This window comes from Pangasianodon hypophthalmus, chromosome 25 (assembly GCF_027358585.1).
Source record: "Pangasianodon hypophthalmus isolate fPanHyp1 chromosome 25, fPanHyp1.pri, whole genome shotgun sequence".
NCBI classification, from domain to species: Eukaryota; Metazoa; Chordata; class Actinopteri; order Siluriformes; family Pangasiidae; genus Pangasianodon; species Pangasianodon hypophthalmus.
The window spans coordinates 3,646,546-3,661,287 of NC_069734.1; the positions used below are offsets into that span (position 1 = coordinate 3,646,546).

General features: G+C 38.5%; 1 protein-coding gene across 5 annotated transcripts in view; it reads left to right on the top strand.

Moving 5' to 3' along the window:
• The window catches only part of adcy7 (adenylate cyclase 7), a 74,918-nt gene extending 60,689 nt beyond the window's left edge, over window positions 1-14,229 (top strand). For all 5 annotated transcript variants that reach the window (XM_034299625.2, XM_053229415.1, XM_034299626.2 and 2 more), the window contains 14 exons: window positions 507-587; window positions 1,811-1,880; window positions 2,847-2,944; window positions 3,066-3,150; window positions 5,627-5,764; window positions 5,856-5,939; window positions 6,174-6,352; window positions 6,521-6,641; window positions 7,520-7,678; window positions 9,134-9,280; window positions 9,371-9,478; window positions 10,040-10,154; window positions 11,876-12,000; window positions 13,284-14,229. In XM_034299625.2, coding sequence (XP_034155516.1) covers window positions 507-587; window positions 1,811-1,880; window positions 2,847-2,944; window positions 3,066-3,150; window positions 5,627-5,764; window positions 5,856-5,939; window positions 6,174-6,352; window positions 6,521-6,641; window positions 7,520-7,678; window positions 9,134-9,280; window positions 9,371-9,478; window positions 10,040-10,154; window positions 11,876-12,000; window positions 13,284-13,430 — 1,657 coding nt within the window. In that variant the 3' untranslated portion in view covers window positions 13,431-14,229. The remainder of the gene's footprint in view (window positions 1-506; window positions 588-1,810; window positions 1,881-2,846; window positions 2,945-3,065; window positions 3,151-5,626; window positions 5,765-5,855; window positions 5,940-6,173; window positions 6,353-6,520; window positions 6,642-7,519; window positions 7,679-9,133; window positions 9,281-9,370; window positions 9,479-10,039; window positions 10,155-11,875; window positions 12,001-13,283) is intronic.
• Window positions 14,230-14,742: the final 513 nt, after the last annotated feature.

Consider the following 14,742-nt stretch of genomic DNA (forward strand, 5'->3'; position numbering starts at 1 on the left):
TGTGCTACTGAGCCCACGGCTAGCATGAGCTATAACAACCACTCCTGTGCTGAAGAGTGGACCTTTTACTCCCCTGCAGGATTACTGCATCGCGCTAGATGAGATGGGAGAAAGTGTGTGCGTGTGTGCGTGCGTGTGTGTGGGTGGGTGTGTAAGGAAATGGCGATCTTCTCTCCCTTTTCCTTCCTAAGCTGTATCAGGGCTCCCTCAGGGATTTAAACTAACACAAGGCATCCTGCATGCCACACCTACATGTGTCAACACGCACCCCACACACACACACACACACACACACACACACACACACACACACACACACACATGCACGTCTTGGTACTCTCTCTTACACTGGCAGCTTGGCCTGAAGATCGTAACCAGCATGACAACGGCCGTGACCTCTACACAAGCCCTGCTGTCTACGCACACACCTTTCTCTTCCTTGTTCTCTGTGTCTGTGTGTGTATGTTTCCATGTTAAGTGTTTAACTTCATTAATGTCTCCTGCAGGAATAAATCCCAGAAGACCAAGTTTGATGAGCAACTGCACAATGAGATGATCACCACCATCGATGAGCTGAGCTCTAGCAAGTGAGACTTGTCACTTTCTCTTTTTCTTTAGTTTTCTTTATTTTTACTGTTTTATAAAGATGCGATTCCACTTTTGTCTTTTTTGGCACAGTATATTCGTATTGTTTTACACGTTAGAACAGCAGATATCGAAACTATAAAATTGCAGTCTGCTAAAATCCATATTGTTTATTAATATTTATTGACTATGCTGAACAAATTTAGCCTCAATTTCCCCGTTTTCCCGATTCCCAATTGTGGTGATTGGTGACTACTCACTGCACGCTCCTGTACTGACCACTCGTAGTGTGAGCGGTTCAGTGATGCAATTTTCTCAGTCTGTTGCAGAGGTGCCAATAGTTTCACACGTTTTCTATTCTCAGCGATGAGTTGTGTAGTGTGAGCACTTTCTATGAATTTCTAAGAATCAAATTGATCTGCTGTCATGCTCAAGTAGATCCCTGAATCCAGTTTATCATCCGTCTTTGTGTGTGGGAGGATGAGGGCAAAGTGTAAGCACAATAATAATGCTTCTATAAGAAAATATTTGGTATGTCACCCAAAAGGTTGTTAGGAACAGCAAAAAATAAAAACAAACATGACATGATTCCTGCTGGCGCATAGTATAAAATGGCTATTTTTTCCCACTATACCTCCTGTTCTCGTTGCAGAACAGACAATCAGAAGCAACCACCACAAAGTCAGATGATAGATCGTTCTTGCATTGTTTTGTGAGGATTTGGGGATCATGTGCACTTTAGCAGGGATCTCTCTCCAGATGAAAGATGGTGTAGTGTGTGAGCCTTATCTGCGATTGCTGGTGTACATTCTACTCTATTCTATCGCATGCGATTAAATTCGTGTAGAGTGAACGGTTCAGCGATTCGGAGATTTTGCAGCGTCACACTCAGCTTTAGATTTTCATTATAAATTTTATTTTCTCTTGCAGTCATTGGTATTGTACCTAATCTACAGATGGAGTAGATTAGATTAGGAAAATTTAACATTATAAACAACAAGAATTTAGTCAGTTGTATCCAGTGAGTTTTGATTGGTAATGCGTACATATAATCATGAGTGAAATCTAATCCAGGCTTCGTCTGTGCAGGGAAAACATCACGTTTGCTTTAAAGAAATATATAATTAAGGCGTTTCATTTTGGGCTCGGGTGTGTGAAGGAAACCGCATAAACAACCAAGAACAAAAATACTTCTTTTGTGCATGTGTTTGTTTCTTGTGTGCAGGCAGTGGGTGAAGTCGGAGGAGATTTCTGGTCTCACTCTGTGGTTCACTAAGCGTGGGCTGGAGAAACAGGTAAGCATCTTAAACATAATAACAGCACTCGCTATTTACCAGGCGCCTCCTGCATTAGCAAAATGGCAAACATCATAATAATATCACTGTACATTAAGATATTCCTGAGGTTTGCTAACAAGTTTAGAAAGCAGTCCTCTGGGGTTTTATAGCATTTTATTTGGAGCGCTAAACATGCGTCCAATGGGTCTTCCTGCTTCTCTGTGTCTCAAGTGCGAAAGTTTGCACCCCCATCATTATGTAATGAATTTAACACAACAGGCCTTGCTCTTAAAGATAAATAATGAGACAGTGTGATGCGACCTGATACAAAGCAGATTTAAATGCAGCATTTTACTATAATAGCACAGCCTGAAGTGTTTTATTCCTCTTATACTGCAAGTTTTTATTTATTAAAGAACACCAAATCATGCATTTTGATCTATTTGTAGTTATGTTTAATGTTGTGGAATGTCCAGGAAATTAGTTGCTGTTATCACTAGCTTTTTTTTCTCTCTCTTTTGAAGTTAATAAGACAAAAATTGCAGCTTTTCATGTTAGAGAGAAAACACAAAACCTAAAGAACTTTCTCCTGAAGACTTTCCTGTGTCGAAAAACTTAAAATCACAGCTTTATCCCTGACTGTTACAAAGCACTGACACTGGAGACTCCTTCCATATTTCATCAGCACTGTTATAACTCCCAGCATCCTAAAGCTGTTCAGAGGAAATGGTGGACTTATAATTAATTAGAGAATATTTATCTCATATACAGTTAGTCAGGTGAGAGTGATATTTGAGTTGGTATGTTTTTTTTCTGTTTTTTTTTTTCAGTGCTCATATTTTAACCTATACTATGTATTTTGTTACTTGTGCTAATAAAGGACTTGTGCTAATTTTACAGGTTATATGTAAAATGTAACACCATAAGTTTTGTTTATTTTGTGCTAAAATGCATAAAGTGTTCATATTTATATACCTCTCTCAGTACAGGACTACAGAAATGCCTAGTTTTAAGTACTACATCAGCTGTGCCACATTTGTCTTCCTGTGTATCTTCATCATTCAGATGTTTGTCACCCAACAGTGAGTGATATAAACACACACACACACACACGAGGACAGAACTGAATGTATAATATGTACTCTAATGCGCTGCTCCCCTTACTTTAGTACATCACAGTGTTTCCTCTGCTTTTTCTTTCAGACCTACGCAGCTGGGATTGGTGTTTGTGTTGTTGGCGTGTGTGTTACTGCTGACCCTTGCCATTTGTTTTGCCGGTCACATTCAGGTTATTAACAGCTGGCACCTGCCAGTTTTAAAGACACTTATGATGGATTGTCTGGGGATTTTTGCATGTGTGTGTGTTTGTGTGTATGCATGTTTCTCCTCTGTTTTACTCTTTTTATCTGGAATAGTGACATTTTGATGGTTTGGGTTCCTATACAGATAAACACCACTACTAATAACAAAGCATAAGCTTAGTAGTATTTTGCTGTAGTGACGTGTGTGTGTGTGTGTGTGTGTGTGTGTGTGGGTTTGTGTGTGCGCGCGTGTGCGCGTGCGCATATTTCCAGGTTTGGAGGTTTCATAGATGCTAGCACATTTAGACTGTATGTTATGTAGAGAATGTCATGTGACATGATCATTCTTGCATTTGATTGGCCGGAGACAGTTTCAGGAATGACTGACCACTAAAAACAGACTGACATTTGCTACAGTGTCTCTCAATCCCTCCAACACACACACACACACACACACACACACACACACTCGTACTTGATTCTAGTAAATGTCTAGGTCTACCTTAGACCTCCGTCTGTCTGTCTGTCTGTCTGTCTGTCTCTCTCTGTCTACTGTCTATGTATCTGTCTATCTATGTCCATCTGTCTGCCTGTCTGTGTGTCTGCCTGTGTGTTGCTCTATCTATCGATCGATCGATCAATCCTGTCTTTGTCTATTTGTCTGTCTGTCTGTCTTATCTGTTTGTCTGTCTGGGTATCTGTCTGTCTGTCTGTCTGCCTGCCTGTCTGTCTGTCTCTATGTATCGATCTATTGATTTATCTGTCTCTATCTATCTATCTATCTATCTATCTATAGTCTCCTCTAACAGAATTGAAACAGCAAGGCCAATTCTATTGTTTTCGCTATACATTGAAGACATTTGGGTTTGATATCAAAAGATGAATTTGAGACAATAGATAATGAATTTCAGCTTTCCTCATTTTACATCTAGAAGTGTTAAACAACTTAGAGCATGGCACCTTTTGTTTGACCCCACCCATTTTTTCAAGTGATCAAAAATATTGGAACATGACTGATAGGTGTTTTTTGCTGCCAAGGTGTGTTAAACTGTTAAACTGATTGTTTAAAGAATTAATAGCTCTGAATATCTACTCTTGGTTTGAGCCCTAGGTTTCACCTGTGAAGACTGCATTTGTTGTTAAAAAGGATAAACCAATATGAAGCCCAGAGAGCTGTATATGGGACAAAAAAAAAGCCATTTTGAAGCTGAGAAAAGAGAGAAAATCTATCAGAGCCTTTGCACAAGCATTGGGCATCGCCAATACAACAATCTGGAATGTCCTGAAAAAGAAAGAAACCACTGGTGTACTAACAACCAGACATGGAACAGGTCAGGCAAGGAAAACGTTTCTGTAGACTTCCGAGTTCATTCTGCTGCTACCATCATGAGTTACATCATCAATAAAGATTAGTGAGTCTGTTCCAGAAGCATCCATGCAAGCCCAAGCCATGACACTACCTCCACCATGCTTGACCGCTGAGCTCGGTGTGTTTTGGATCATGAACAGATCCTTTATTTCTCCACACTTTGGCTTTTTCATCACTTTGGTAGAGATTAATCTTGGGTCCAGAACTTGTGTGGCTCATCTCTGTATTTCTTTGCGAATTCCAATATTTGATTCTTACTGCTGATGAGTGGTTTGCATCTTGTGGTATGGCCTCTATATTTCTGCTCTCGAAGTCTTGTTCGAAAGGTGGATTGTGATACCTTCACCCCTCCCCTGGGAAGGTTGTTGGTGATGTCACTAACTGTTTTTGGGGATTTCTTCACAGCTCTCACAATGTGTGTCATCAACTGTTGTTTTCCTTGCCTGACCTGTTCCATGTCTGGTTGTTAGTACACCAGTGGTTTCTTTCTTTTTCAGGACATTCCAGATTGTTGTATTGGCGATGCCCAATGCTTGTGCAAAGGCTCTGATAGATTTTCTCTCTTTTCTCAGCTTCAAAATGGCTTTTTTTTGTCCCATATACAGCTCTCTGGGCTTCATATTGGTTTATCCTTTTTAACAACAAATGCAGTCTTCACAGGTGAAACCTAGGGCTCAAACCAAGAGTAGATATTCAGAGCTATTAATTCTTTAAACAATCAGTTTAACAGTTTAACACACCTTGGCAGCAAAAAACACCTATCAGTCATGTTCCAATATTTTTGATCACTTGAAAAATTGGGTGGGGTCAAACAAAAGGTGCCATGCTCTAAGTTGTTTAACACTTCTAGATGTAAAATGAGGAAAGCTGAAATTCATTATCTATTGTCTCAAATTCATCTTTTGATCTCAAACCCAAATGTCTTCAATGTAAAGCGAAAACAATAGAATTGGCCTTGCTGTTTCAATACTTTCAGAGGGGAATGTATCTATGATGTAAATTTACATATAATAATTTCATACATCTCCAACCCAGTATATATGTATGTAATGTATTTATAGACTCTCTTCTCGTTTTTTTCTTTCCTTTTTTAGAAACTGTTCCCGGAAAAGTTAGAATCCTGCCAGTGGTTATCAGCCGTGTCCGAAGCTGTGGTCAAGAGGCCTTGTGTGCGTCTCCCGCTAGCAACTATGGCTACAACAGTTATCGTTATCATTGCCTTGTTCAACCTGGTAAGTAACATTTTATATCGTGGAGGCAAATTGTGCAATGGTTTTACGGAGAATCTGCTTATTCATCACCCAAATATTTTCTTGTTTTCAGTGTTTTAACCCAGTCAATCCACACCCTGGTCAGGGAAATGGAAGCAGCACGTTTAGTAATAATGATCATTTCTTCTGCTTGCCTGTGAGTAGAACCCACACACACACACACACACAAACACACACACACAAACATTTATTATTCTCTTGGCACATATCATAACCACACAGACACTCTGTGTCAGACTCATAGGAGAGTTCTAATTAGATTTTATCGACTGTAATTTTATTTCTAACCCTATCTTTCACCATCTAATCAATGATTAAACTATACTTCAGACCATGTTTATGCACATTTGATCTTTTTTTTTCTCCGCAGTATTCAGTGTATAGCTGTATCCTGACATTACTGGTGTGTGGAGTATTTTTGAGAGTGAGCTTCGAGCTGAAGGTGGCCTTCCTCTTTGTCGCCTCAGCCATTTATTACATCATCATAGGCTGTACCCAGAAGGATCTGTTCAACAAGTACAGCTGCTTGCTTTATAAAAAATTCAACAGGTACACACACACACACACACACACACACACACACACAGATCACACAGATTTTGGACCTGCACTGATGTGTATGTGTTAGCTTTGGGAACTTATGTGTGTAATTACAGTTGTGTGTGTGTGTGTGTGTGTGTGTGTGTGTGTGTGTGTGTGTGTGTGTGTGTGTGTTAGTTGCAGTACTGAAGAACTCACAGATTCACTGATGAATGGAGGGTTGATGAAAGATCCGCAGACTATGAGCTGCATCTACATCACTCTGTTCCTGTTTACCATGCTGCTTATATCACGTCAGGTACGCACACACACACACACACACACACACACACTCAACACATTATTCTTGTGTTTCATATGACATCACACTGTATAATTGCTGCCAGTTTGAGAACTTGACTGACTGCTTCAGTGCTATTGTGTGTTTGTGTTTGCTTCATTAAGAAGATTTTATTTTCATTTATACAGATAATCAAATGCACTAATACACATTTCTACATACAATGCATCTTCAACAAGCAGCGGATTTTCCGTCATGCTACCTCGCTATATTAGCTGGATAGCTATGGTTTGGGGACTGGAAAGTTTATTTCAGAAGAAAGTATTGCTAACATTAGCAAAAGTTAGTCAGTTAGCTGATGTCAGCGTACCCTCCTTAGTTTTTTCCTCCTCCTGATGAAATATACTGGAAACTGGAAGCTTTTACCCACGCTGACATGAAGACACACTCAGCTTCTGTGTTCTTAAATGCTTTGACTCTCCAGAATAGGGAGAGGGGTTGTGTATTAGTTAAATATCATGAGAAAAACACAAATGTGCTAAATTTTCTGCCAGTTAAGTGGAATCAGCAGTTCAGGGGAAAGTACACTGTGGTGTTTATTCTCTTCAGAAGTAAGATGAGTAACTTTCATGTGACTGAGATGCTAGGATATTTGTTTATATAATATAATATGACATTGTAAATGCACAAATGGATTTGATTCTTTATACCTGTAGTCAGGATTTAAAAGAAGTCGTCGTCTCTCTGTAACAAGCATTGAATTGACCAAAAGAACATTCATGGCCTTCCAAGAAAAACCCTTTTGATACAAAGCAGAGTTGACATTCTGGGTAGACATTAACAGGGAAAATATTTCCAACAATCCAGGTGGGTGAAACCCTTCCTCTTCCTTACAGGATGAGTTCTGCAGCCGTCAGGAATTCCTGCTGAAGAACAAGAACCGCACGGATAAGGACGAGATCGAGCTGTGTGAGAACTTGACGCGGCTGCTGCTGGAGAACGTTCTCCCAGCTCACGTGGCTGCGCTGTTCGTGGGCGAGAACAAAAAGAATGAGGTGGGGCTGCTCTCCACTAACACTTTACTAAACCAGAAGTACAAGGTAGGGACCAGCATGAGTGTTCAAGATGTCCAGCCATCCATTCATAGCATGCTATTCCGAGTCATTCCACACCATGGCATGCTGTAATGCAGTAGAAACTTCAGAGTATGATAGAACTTAATCCATCAAAAGAGATTCTTCACACATGCAAATAATCATCAAGAGTCTGAAGATCTGTTTCCTGACTCGTTGTTGCCAACATCTTGGTGCCGTGACCCGGATGGCACACTGAGCCTTTAAGTAAGAACTAAGTTCTCTTGATGGTGAGATTTTCACAGTTAGTAATTTCACAGGGTTACACTGATTGATTAACAAGTCTTTCTAAGGAACAGAGCGTGTGAGTGAAATTATATTGTACTGCATCCCTCACTGAGTGCTAGGAACGTAACATGATGTTACACAGCACATTAAAGTGCTAAGCCATTTTTCCCCCCAAGACTAATCTCTCTGGAGTCTTAATTTATGCAGTTTTATTAATAGCTTTATCTTCTTAATGCAATGATTTTTAGATAATCCAAGTTTATGCCATAAAGCCTGTTCTGCTACTTCCACTGCTGAAGTGAATATACGTAATGTGTGATATGTAGACGTGATGGTCAGTGGGTTGTGAAGGAGTTCAGCTCAGAGTTTACGCAAATAGTGCAGGAAAAATTTAAATCCTTCCATAAACCAGCAGATCTGATCATAATATTCAGACACTCCAGAAGCCTCTGATATGCTGGATCAGGTGTATTAGAGTTAGAGCTGTGCTAGATTAAATATTGCTCTAAAATCAGCATTTTTGTTTCCTGTTTGAATTGCACATGCTTGAGTTTATCTGCGAGCTTATCAGCAGTTATGAAAAGTGTATTTACTGGGAAAAATCACACAGCAGGACACTACTGAAAAAAAAAAGACATGTATGTATACATGCAGCATACACAGATTTACAAATGATATTGCAGGAGTGACATTTTTTTGCAGAATAATTTGGCTTTCTAAACACAAGTACTTTCCTGCATGGTCTTGTTTTAATTTTTTTTTTTTTTTTTTTTTTTATAAATAAAGTATCTCCATTTCTTCATGCATCTGTTACACATCCATCTCTCTGTGTCCCACCTGTTTCTGTGCTAATTGTTGTATTGTGTCTAAACCTGATTGGTTTATTGGTTTATTGTGTTCTGGTATTGCTTAGGAATGGCCAATATGACAATATAATATCATTATTTAATAACTAATCGTAAGTTTGTAATTTGATGTCGAATGTTGTACCTTGTACCTTTAATTTAAGTTCTATATAATTTATATATATCGTGATGCATATCGTGTACTGTAAAATGTTTGTGTGTATATATTGTGATAGAATTTTTTTTTTTCATTGCCCATACCTAATATTAATAAGTCAAGTGCTGTTGTGTGTGTTTTCTTCAGGATCTGTACTACAAGTCGTACGATTGCGTGTGTGTGATGTTTGCTTCAGTCCCGGACTTTAAGGAATTCTACACCGAGTGCGACATTAACAAAGAGGGACTGGAGTGTCTGAGACTGCTTAATGAGATCATCGCTGACTTCGATGAGGTGAGACATCTGCGCAGACGAGTTCTTAAGTGTCATCACTTTGAAGCAATGCTAAAAATGTTTCCTTTTCTCTCCTTTCTGTCCCTGCAGTTGCTGTCTAAGCCGAAGTTCAGTGGCGTAGAGAAGATTAAGACTATCGGCAGCACGTACATGGCTGCTGCAGGTCTCAGTGGGACACCTGGACAGGAGACGAACCAGGTATCACACTGCAGCATGAACAGTAAAGTACCTGCATCAGGCCACAGGGAAGCAGTGTACACTTTAGTACTTAGCATTAATAAGTAGGGATATTATATTTGAATGTAATAAGTAGGAAAGTATAAACTGGAATAAAATGTTAATGTTAAATCAAAAACTACAATTTTGTTAATATTAATTTATATACAAATATTTCTATTATTAATATGTATTCATAAAATTAATACATTTGATAATTTTTTTTGCTGAATGGTTGTTTACTTTTTTAAAATATTTTTTTAGATAGATTTTAGTGAACTTAAATATTCCTGTATAACGTAAATATCTTCCAGTATTTCGATATGATCATTTTGCAGTATCATCCAGCTGTAGTAGGTTTTCATATATTAGCTTCCAAACATAATGCATCAGGTAAGATAAATATATTAATTGCTGGAATAGTGGTTTATATTTTAGACAGTTATTGTAATGGGACAATTTAATATGATCAAATCTGTACTGTCACAAACACTTTCCTGTTTCATGTTCCACGTTGTAATCGTGAGCGCTCTGTATTGGCAGGACCGGGAGCGGCAGCCGGCACAGATCGGCATCATGGTGGAGTTTGCCATCGCTCTGATGGGAAAGCTGGACGGCATCAACCGGCATTCGTTTAACAGTTTTAGACTGCGTGTGGGTGAGTGTAGCGGACACACACCCACATACACACAGTGCTACTTACTCAGCCAGAGAGGCTTGACAAGAAACACACACACACTCCACACAGATTCCCAATAATTGAACTGTCTGGTCTGTCCTGTATCCTCCTCTGTGAGCTAATTAGCTCATCAGAATTAAGTTTAATAGAGTCTGTTTTCTGCTCTGAAGATAAAGTTACTTTATGTCAAATTAAATGCAGTTAATAACAGGTTTAATAACAGGTCAGGACCTCCTGTCAAACCGGCTGGTCTTTATATTTAGTGGCCAATTTTAAATGTTTCATGTGTGTGTCACTTATTGTCTTCATTAACTGCTTTATTCTGGTCGTGATCCAGAGTATCCATTCATTCAGCCATCCATCCATTTATCCATCCATCCATCCATCCATCCATTAATATATTCATTCAGCCATTTATCCATCCATCCGTTAATTTATTCATCCATTCATTCACCTATCTTCAGAGAACCTGGAGGGAAACCACATGGACATGGGGAGAACATGCAAAATGTTTTGTTTCACTGATTCGTTGATCCATCATTCTATCCATTCATTCATCCATCTATCCATCCATCCATCCATCCTTTCACCTGTCTGTCTTTCTAGTCATCTATCCATTCATCCATCTGTCTGTCTCTTTACATTCATCTATCTGTCCATTAATGTATCCATTAATCGATTCATTCATCCATCTATCTTCAGTAACTGCTTTATCCTGTCAGGGTACTTAATGTTTCATTGTATTCTATTTTTTATTTGATTTGATTTAATTAGATTAAATAAATAAATAAATAAATGAAAAGAAATGACACTATGATTCTGTTTGCCGTGAGCGGAGCTGCTATTTTATCTGACTCATTTGGCTGCAGATGTTTTGGAGGAGTTTCTGTGCTCTAGCTGCCCACATCTGTGGTTTGGTCTTGTGTGTTACCGAAAACGTGAGCATATGAACTCAAGATCCCGTTGAAAGATGAAAATTAACTTTACGCATTTAAATACTTATTTAGAAACCTTAAAGAAATCTTTTGTCTTAGATTTTGCACAAATAGAGATGTTAACAGCGGAGGAACGGGCAGTGTTTGGGTGTTTAATAAATGAAATGCAGTGGAGAGACTGTGCACCTAATTCACTGACGTAATAGCGATCAGAGAAGAGCTTTTATTAAAAGTCTGCTGTCCAGTGCTCTGTTTTAACTCTCTGAAGAGCTATTTAAAGTTTTTACTGAGAGTGAGTCATTCCTGTGACTGAATTTTTTATTGCTGAGAGTGTGATGTCTGTACATACTAATGAGAATGTGGTGAAATTCATTATTTATTTCATGTAGAGTGTGTGTTTGAGAATTAATGATTAAGCCTAATCATACACGGAAAATTTATTTTCTTTCTTTTTTTATTTTTCAAGTTATGAACTAGACCTAATTTTCATCTAGCGCCCCATTATGTCTCAACTATATTTTTATAAAATGACGTGGTTCTCACCCATGGTTATAAATAGTAATTGACATTTGACTAGAATTTGCAAAAGCACTTGTGTGGTCAGTGACGTCATTACTGCATTTTTTTTTTATACACAGCAGTTAAAGCCTTTTAACTGTTTACTCCCAAGGCACGTAAAACACATGTTGTCGCAGGAATTGCATCCTGCTGACATAAATATTTTGTTAAGTGTTTTCAAAGCAGGTCGATTGTGTGTTTGTGCAGGAATAAACCACGGGCCGGTAATAGCAGGGGTGATCGGCGCACGCAAGCCGCAATACGACATCTGGGGAAACACTGTGAACGTAGCCAGTCGAATGGAGAGCACCGGAGAACTGGGCAGGATCCAGGTACTTACTACTCTAGATTTTTTTAACTGAGATTTTCAAAGACAGATTTGTAGAGTCTAGATCACTAGATGAGACATTGTCACGTATTTGATACTGAAAAAGCCAAAGTGCCATGATGCTGTTGCCCTGTGGATATAGTTGGCATTTCCCAAAAGCCAATAATTATTCATCGACGTTAAGGCTTTTGAGTAATCATAGTTTTCATCATAGTAACAGTCGACTCACAATGAGAGCAACTGGGTTACACTTGCCTTTTATCCAAGGTAAAGAGCTGTTTTGGAGTCTCAGAAATACAGCCACAAAATAATTTATCATCTTATAATCTAGTTTTCTAATATTAACTTACACTGGGTCAACTCCAGATTTATTGGTAACATGTATAGTTTTCTTTTAACACAATATAACATAAGTTTTCCACCTACTTTAGGTAGTGCAATTTTGTTCAAAATATTGGTTTTGTAATTATTAGTGTCCCTACAATGAATATTTGGGCAATCCTCCCATAATGTAGGAATATAAGAATATATATTCTGTTAGCGGAAAAGTAAATAGATTCTCCATTTGCGTAAGCCATAAACAAATCCCTCAGCTGACGGAGGAATTAGAACTCGCTCAGTATCATTAATATGATATTAGCTATAACTATTGGCATAGAAGTGAGTCAAAACAACTTCCATTTCTTCCTTTTAGCCTTTACCCTGATCGTTCATTCCATGCTCCCAGCTGTCTGTGCGCTTCAACTTTATGTTGTGAGCGTCACTACATGCAAATGAGCTGTGTTAGGAACGCGCTTTGTACGTTATGGGTGATGCGCAACCAAGTACACAGAAAATCAGAACTTATGAAACGCCGGCAGAAAATTTATGCAAACGTTTACACACAACTTTACACAATTATTATTTGCCCCTTTTCTTAAAGGGTGTCAATAACTCTTAACTTTACTGTATTACATTGTCAAAACCATTGAGTATGAAACACTGAAGCAGATGCTGGAGCAGTAGTAACTTTGCTAAGCTGTTAACAGTACATATTAACAGCTTAATATTTCTGCACTGAAAGGTTTACGTCTTTGTTTTATAATATAATCTCTTTGCTTCCATTGTAAACGGCCGATATTTAAGTTTGTGTTACAGTCACTGTGATTCAAAGTTGTTAACATTTATTGCATGTTAAACTGTGGAAACGAGGTGTAAAAGTGTCAGAGCCATGTGAAAACTTTTTAATGTCTATCCTGGAGGAAGAGTTTTATTTAGCAGTAAACTAACGTGTCGTATACTTTCTAGGTGACGGAGGAGACGTCGGACGTGCTGCAGAAGCTGGGTTACTCGTGCGAGTGTCGAGGTCTGATCAACGTGAAGGGCAAAGGGGAACTCAAAACGTTTTTTGTATGTACAGACTCCAATAAGCAGCAGGGAATGGGGCTCAGCTGAAAGTGCTGACGTTCTCTCTCTCTCTCTCTCTCTCTCTCTCTCTCTCTCTCACACACACACGCCGCTGGATGGGTAGGTTTTTTTTTTTTTTTTTATGTTATTTCTTGGAATGTGAATTGTTTTTTTTTTTTTTATGCTGTTGTACAAGTCGGAGAGGATTTTCAAACGTTGGAAGACTGGGACAGAAGCCTAAAAAACCCTCACAAAGCCAGAAACTTTGAACAAATATACACTTTACAGACTGGCTGAGACTGAACGTTCCCACCTAATCCTGGAGCAAGTTTTTTTTTTTCTTCCCCTCCCCGCAGTGTTCAGTGACCTTAAACTTGTCTGCTCTGTTCTGATCCTTAAAAACTGTGGAGGCAACAAACCGAGCTCACAGAAGAGGAACTTTGAGTGTTCTGAATACTGCTGATTGTCCCTGTAAGTCTTTGTCTTAAATGTGACATTACTAGCAAATGATGGGACCTGCACACTCAAACATGAAGAGGACATTTTATTATTATTATTGTTATTATTATTATTAATAATAATAACTAGAACATGATGTGAAGCTTTTTTTTTTTTGTGAAGTTGTGGACAGACTTGTTGCTGAATGACTTCAAACTGTTTCTAGAAAAACTCTTTGGCTTTTGAATTTCAGTATTTCTGTCAATTCATGTTGTCCTGATCTAACAGGAATTTATGCGTCAATGTTACGCGTCAAGACTAAGCAGGTCTAAACATAATTAACCTAGCAAAAAAATAAATAAAATGCTAGAGTACAATCAGTTTGATTGCAAAAAAAAAAAAAAGAAAAGATTTGTGAAAAGTATTTCTGAAACTTTTTCTAATGCGCCTGACTGCCATTCAGACTCCTCCTATTCAAAGGCGGGGCCATGTCCTTGTTGCACTTCGTATTCCTGTTAGCTTTGAGCTGCAGCTGCTTGTCTGTCTTACACTGCGATGTGGAAGTCACTTGTTTAAGGCAGGGAAAGAAGAGATCAGTGTGCACGTCTACAGATAACGCAGACAAGGTGAAAGTAATGTGGGTGTACTGTAACATTTAACTCAACTGCAACTAACATTTTTGTCATTTTAAACTTCAGTATAAGGTGTCTAAGTTAAACTTGCTGTACAGTATCAATATGGAATAAATAATTTTACACGTTTCAAGGGTAAAACCTGTGATGTTTCCTTTCATGCTACATCTAAAGTAAAGTATTATTGTCAATAATAAACCATATATCTGCTATTTTTCTTTTCCCCAGAAAACACTGGGAGCACATGCTATATCTTGAATAACTTGAGATGATTGATAGTGTAACCTCTC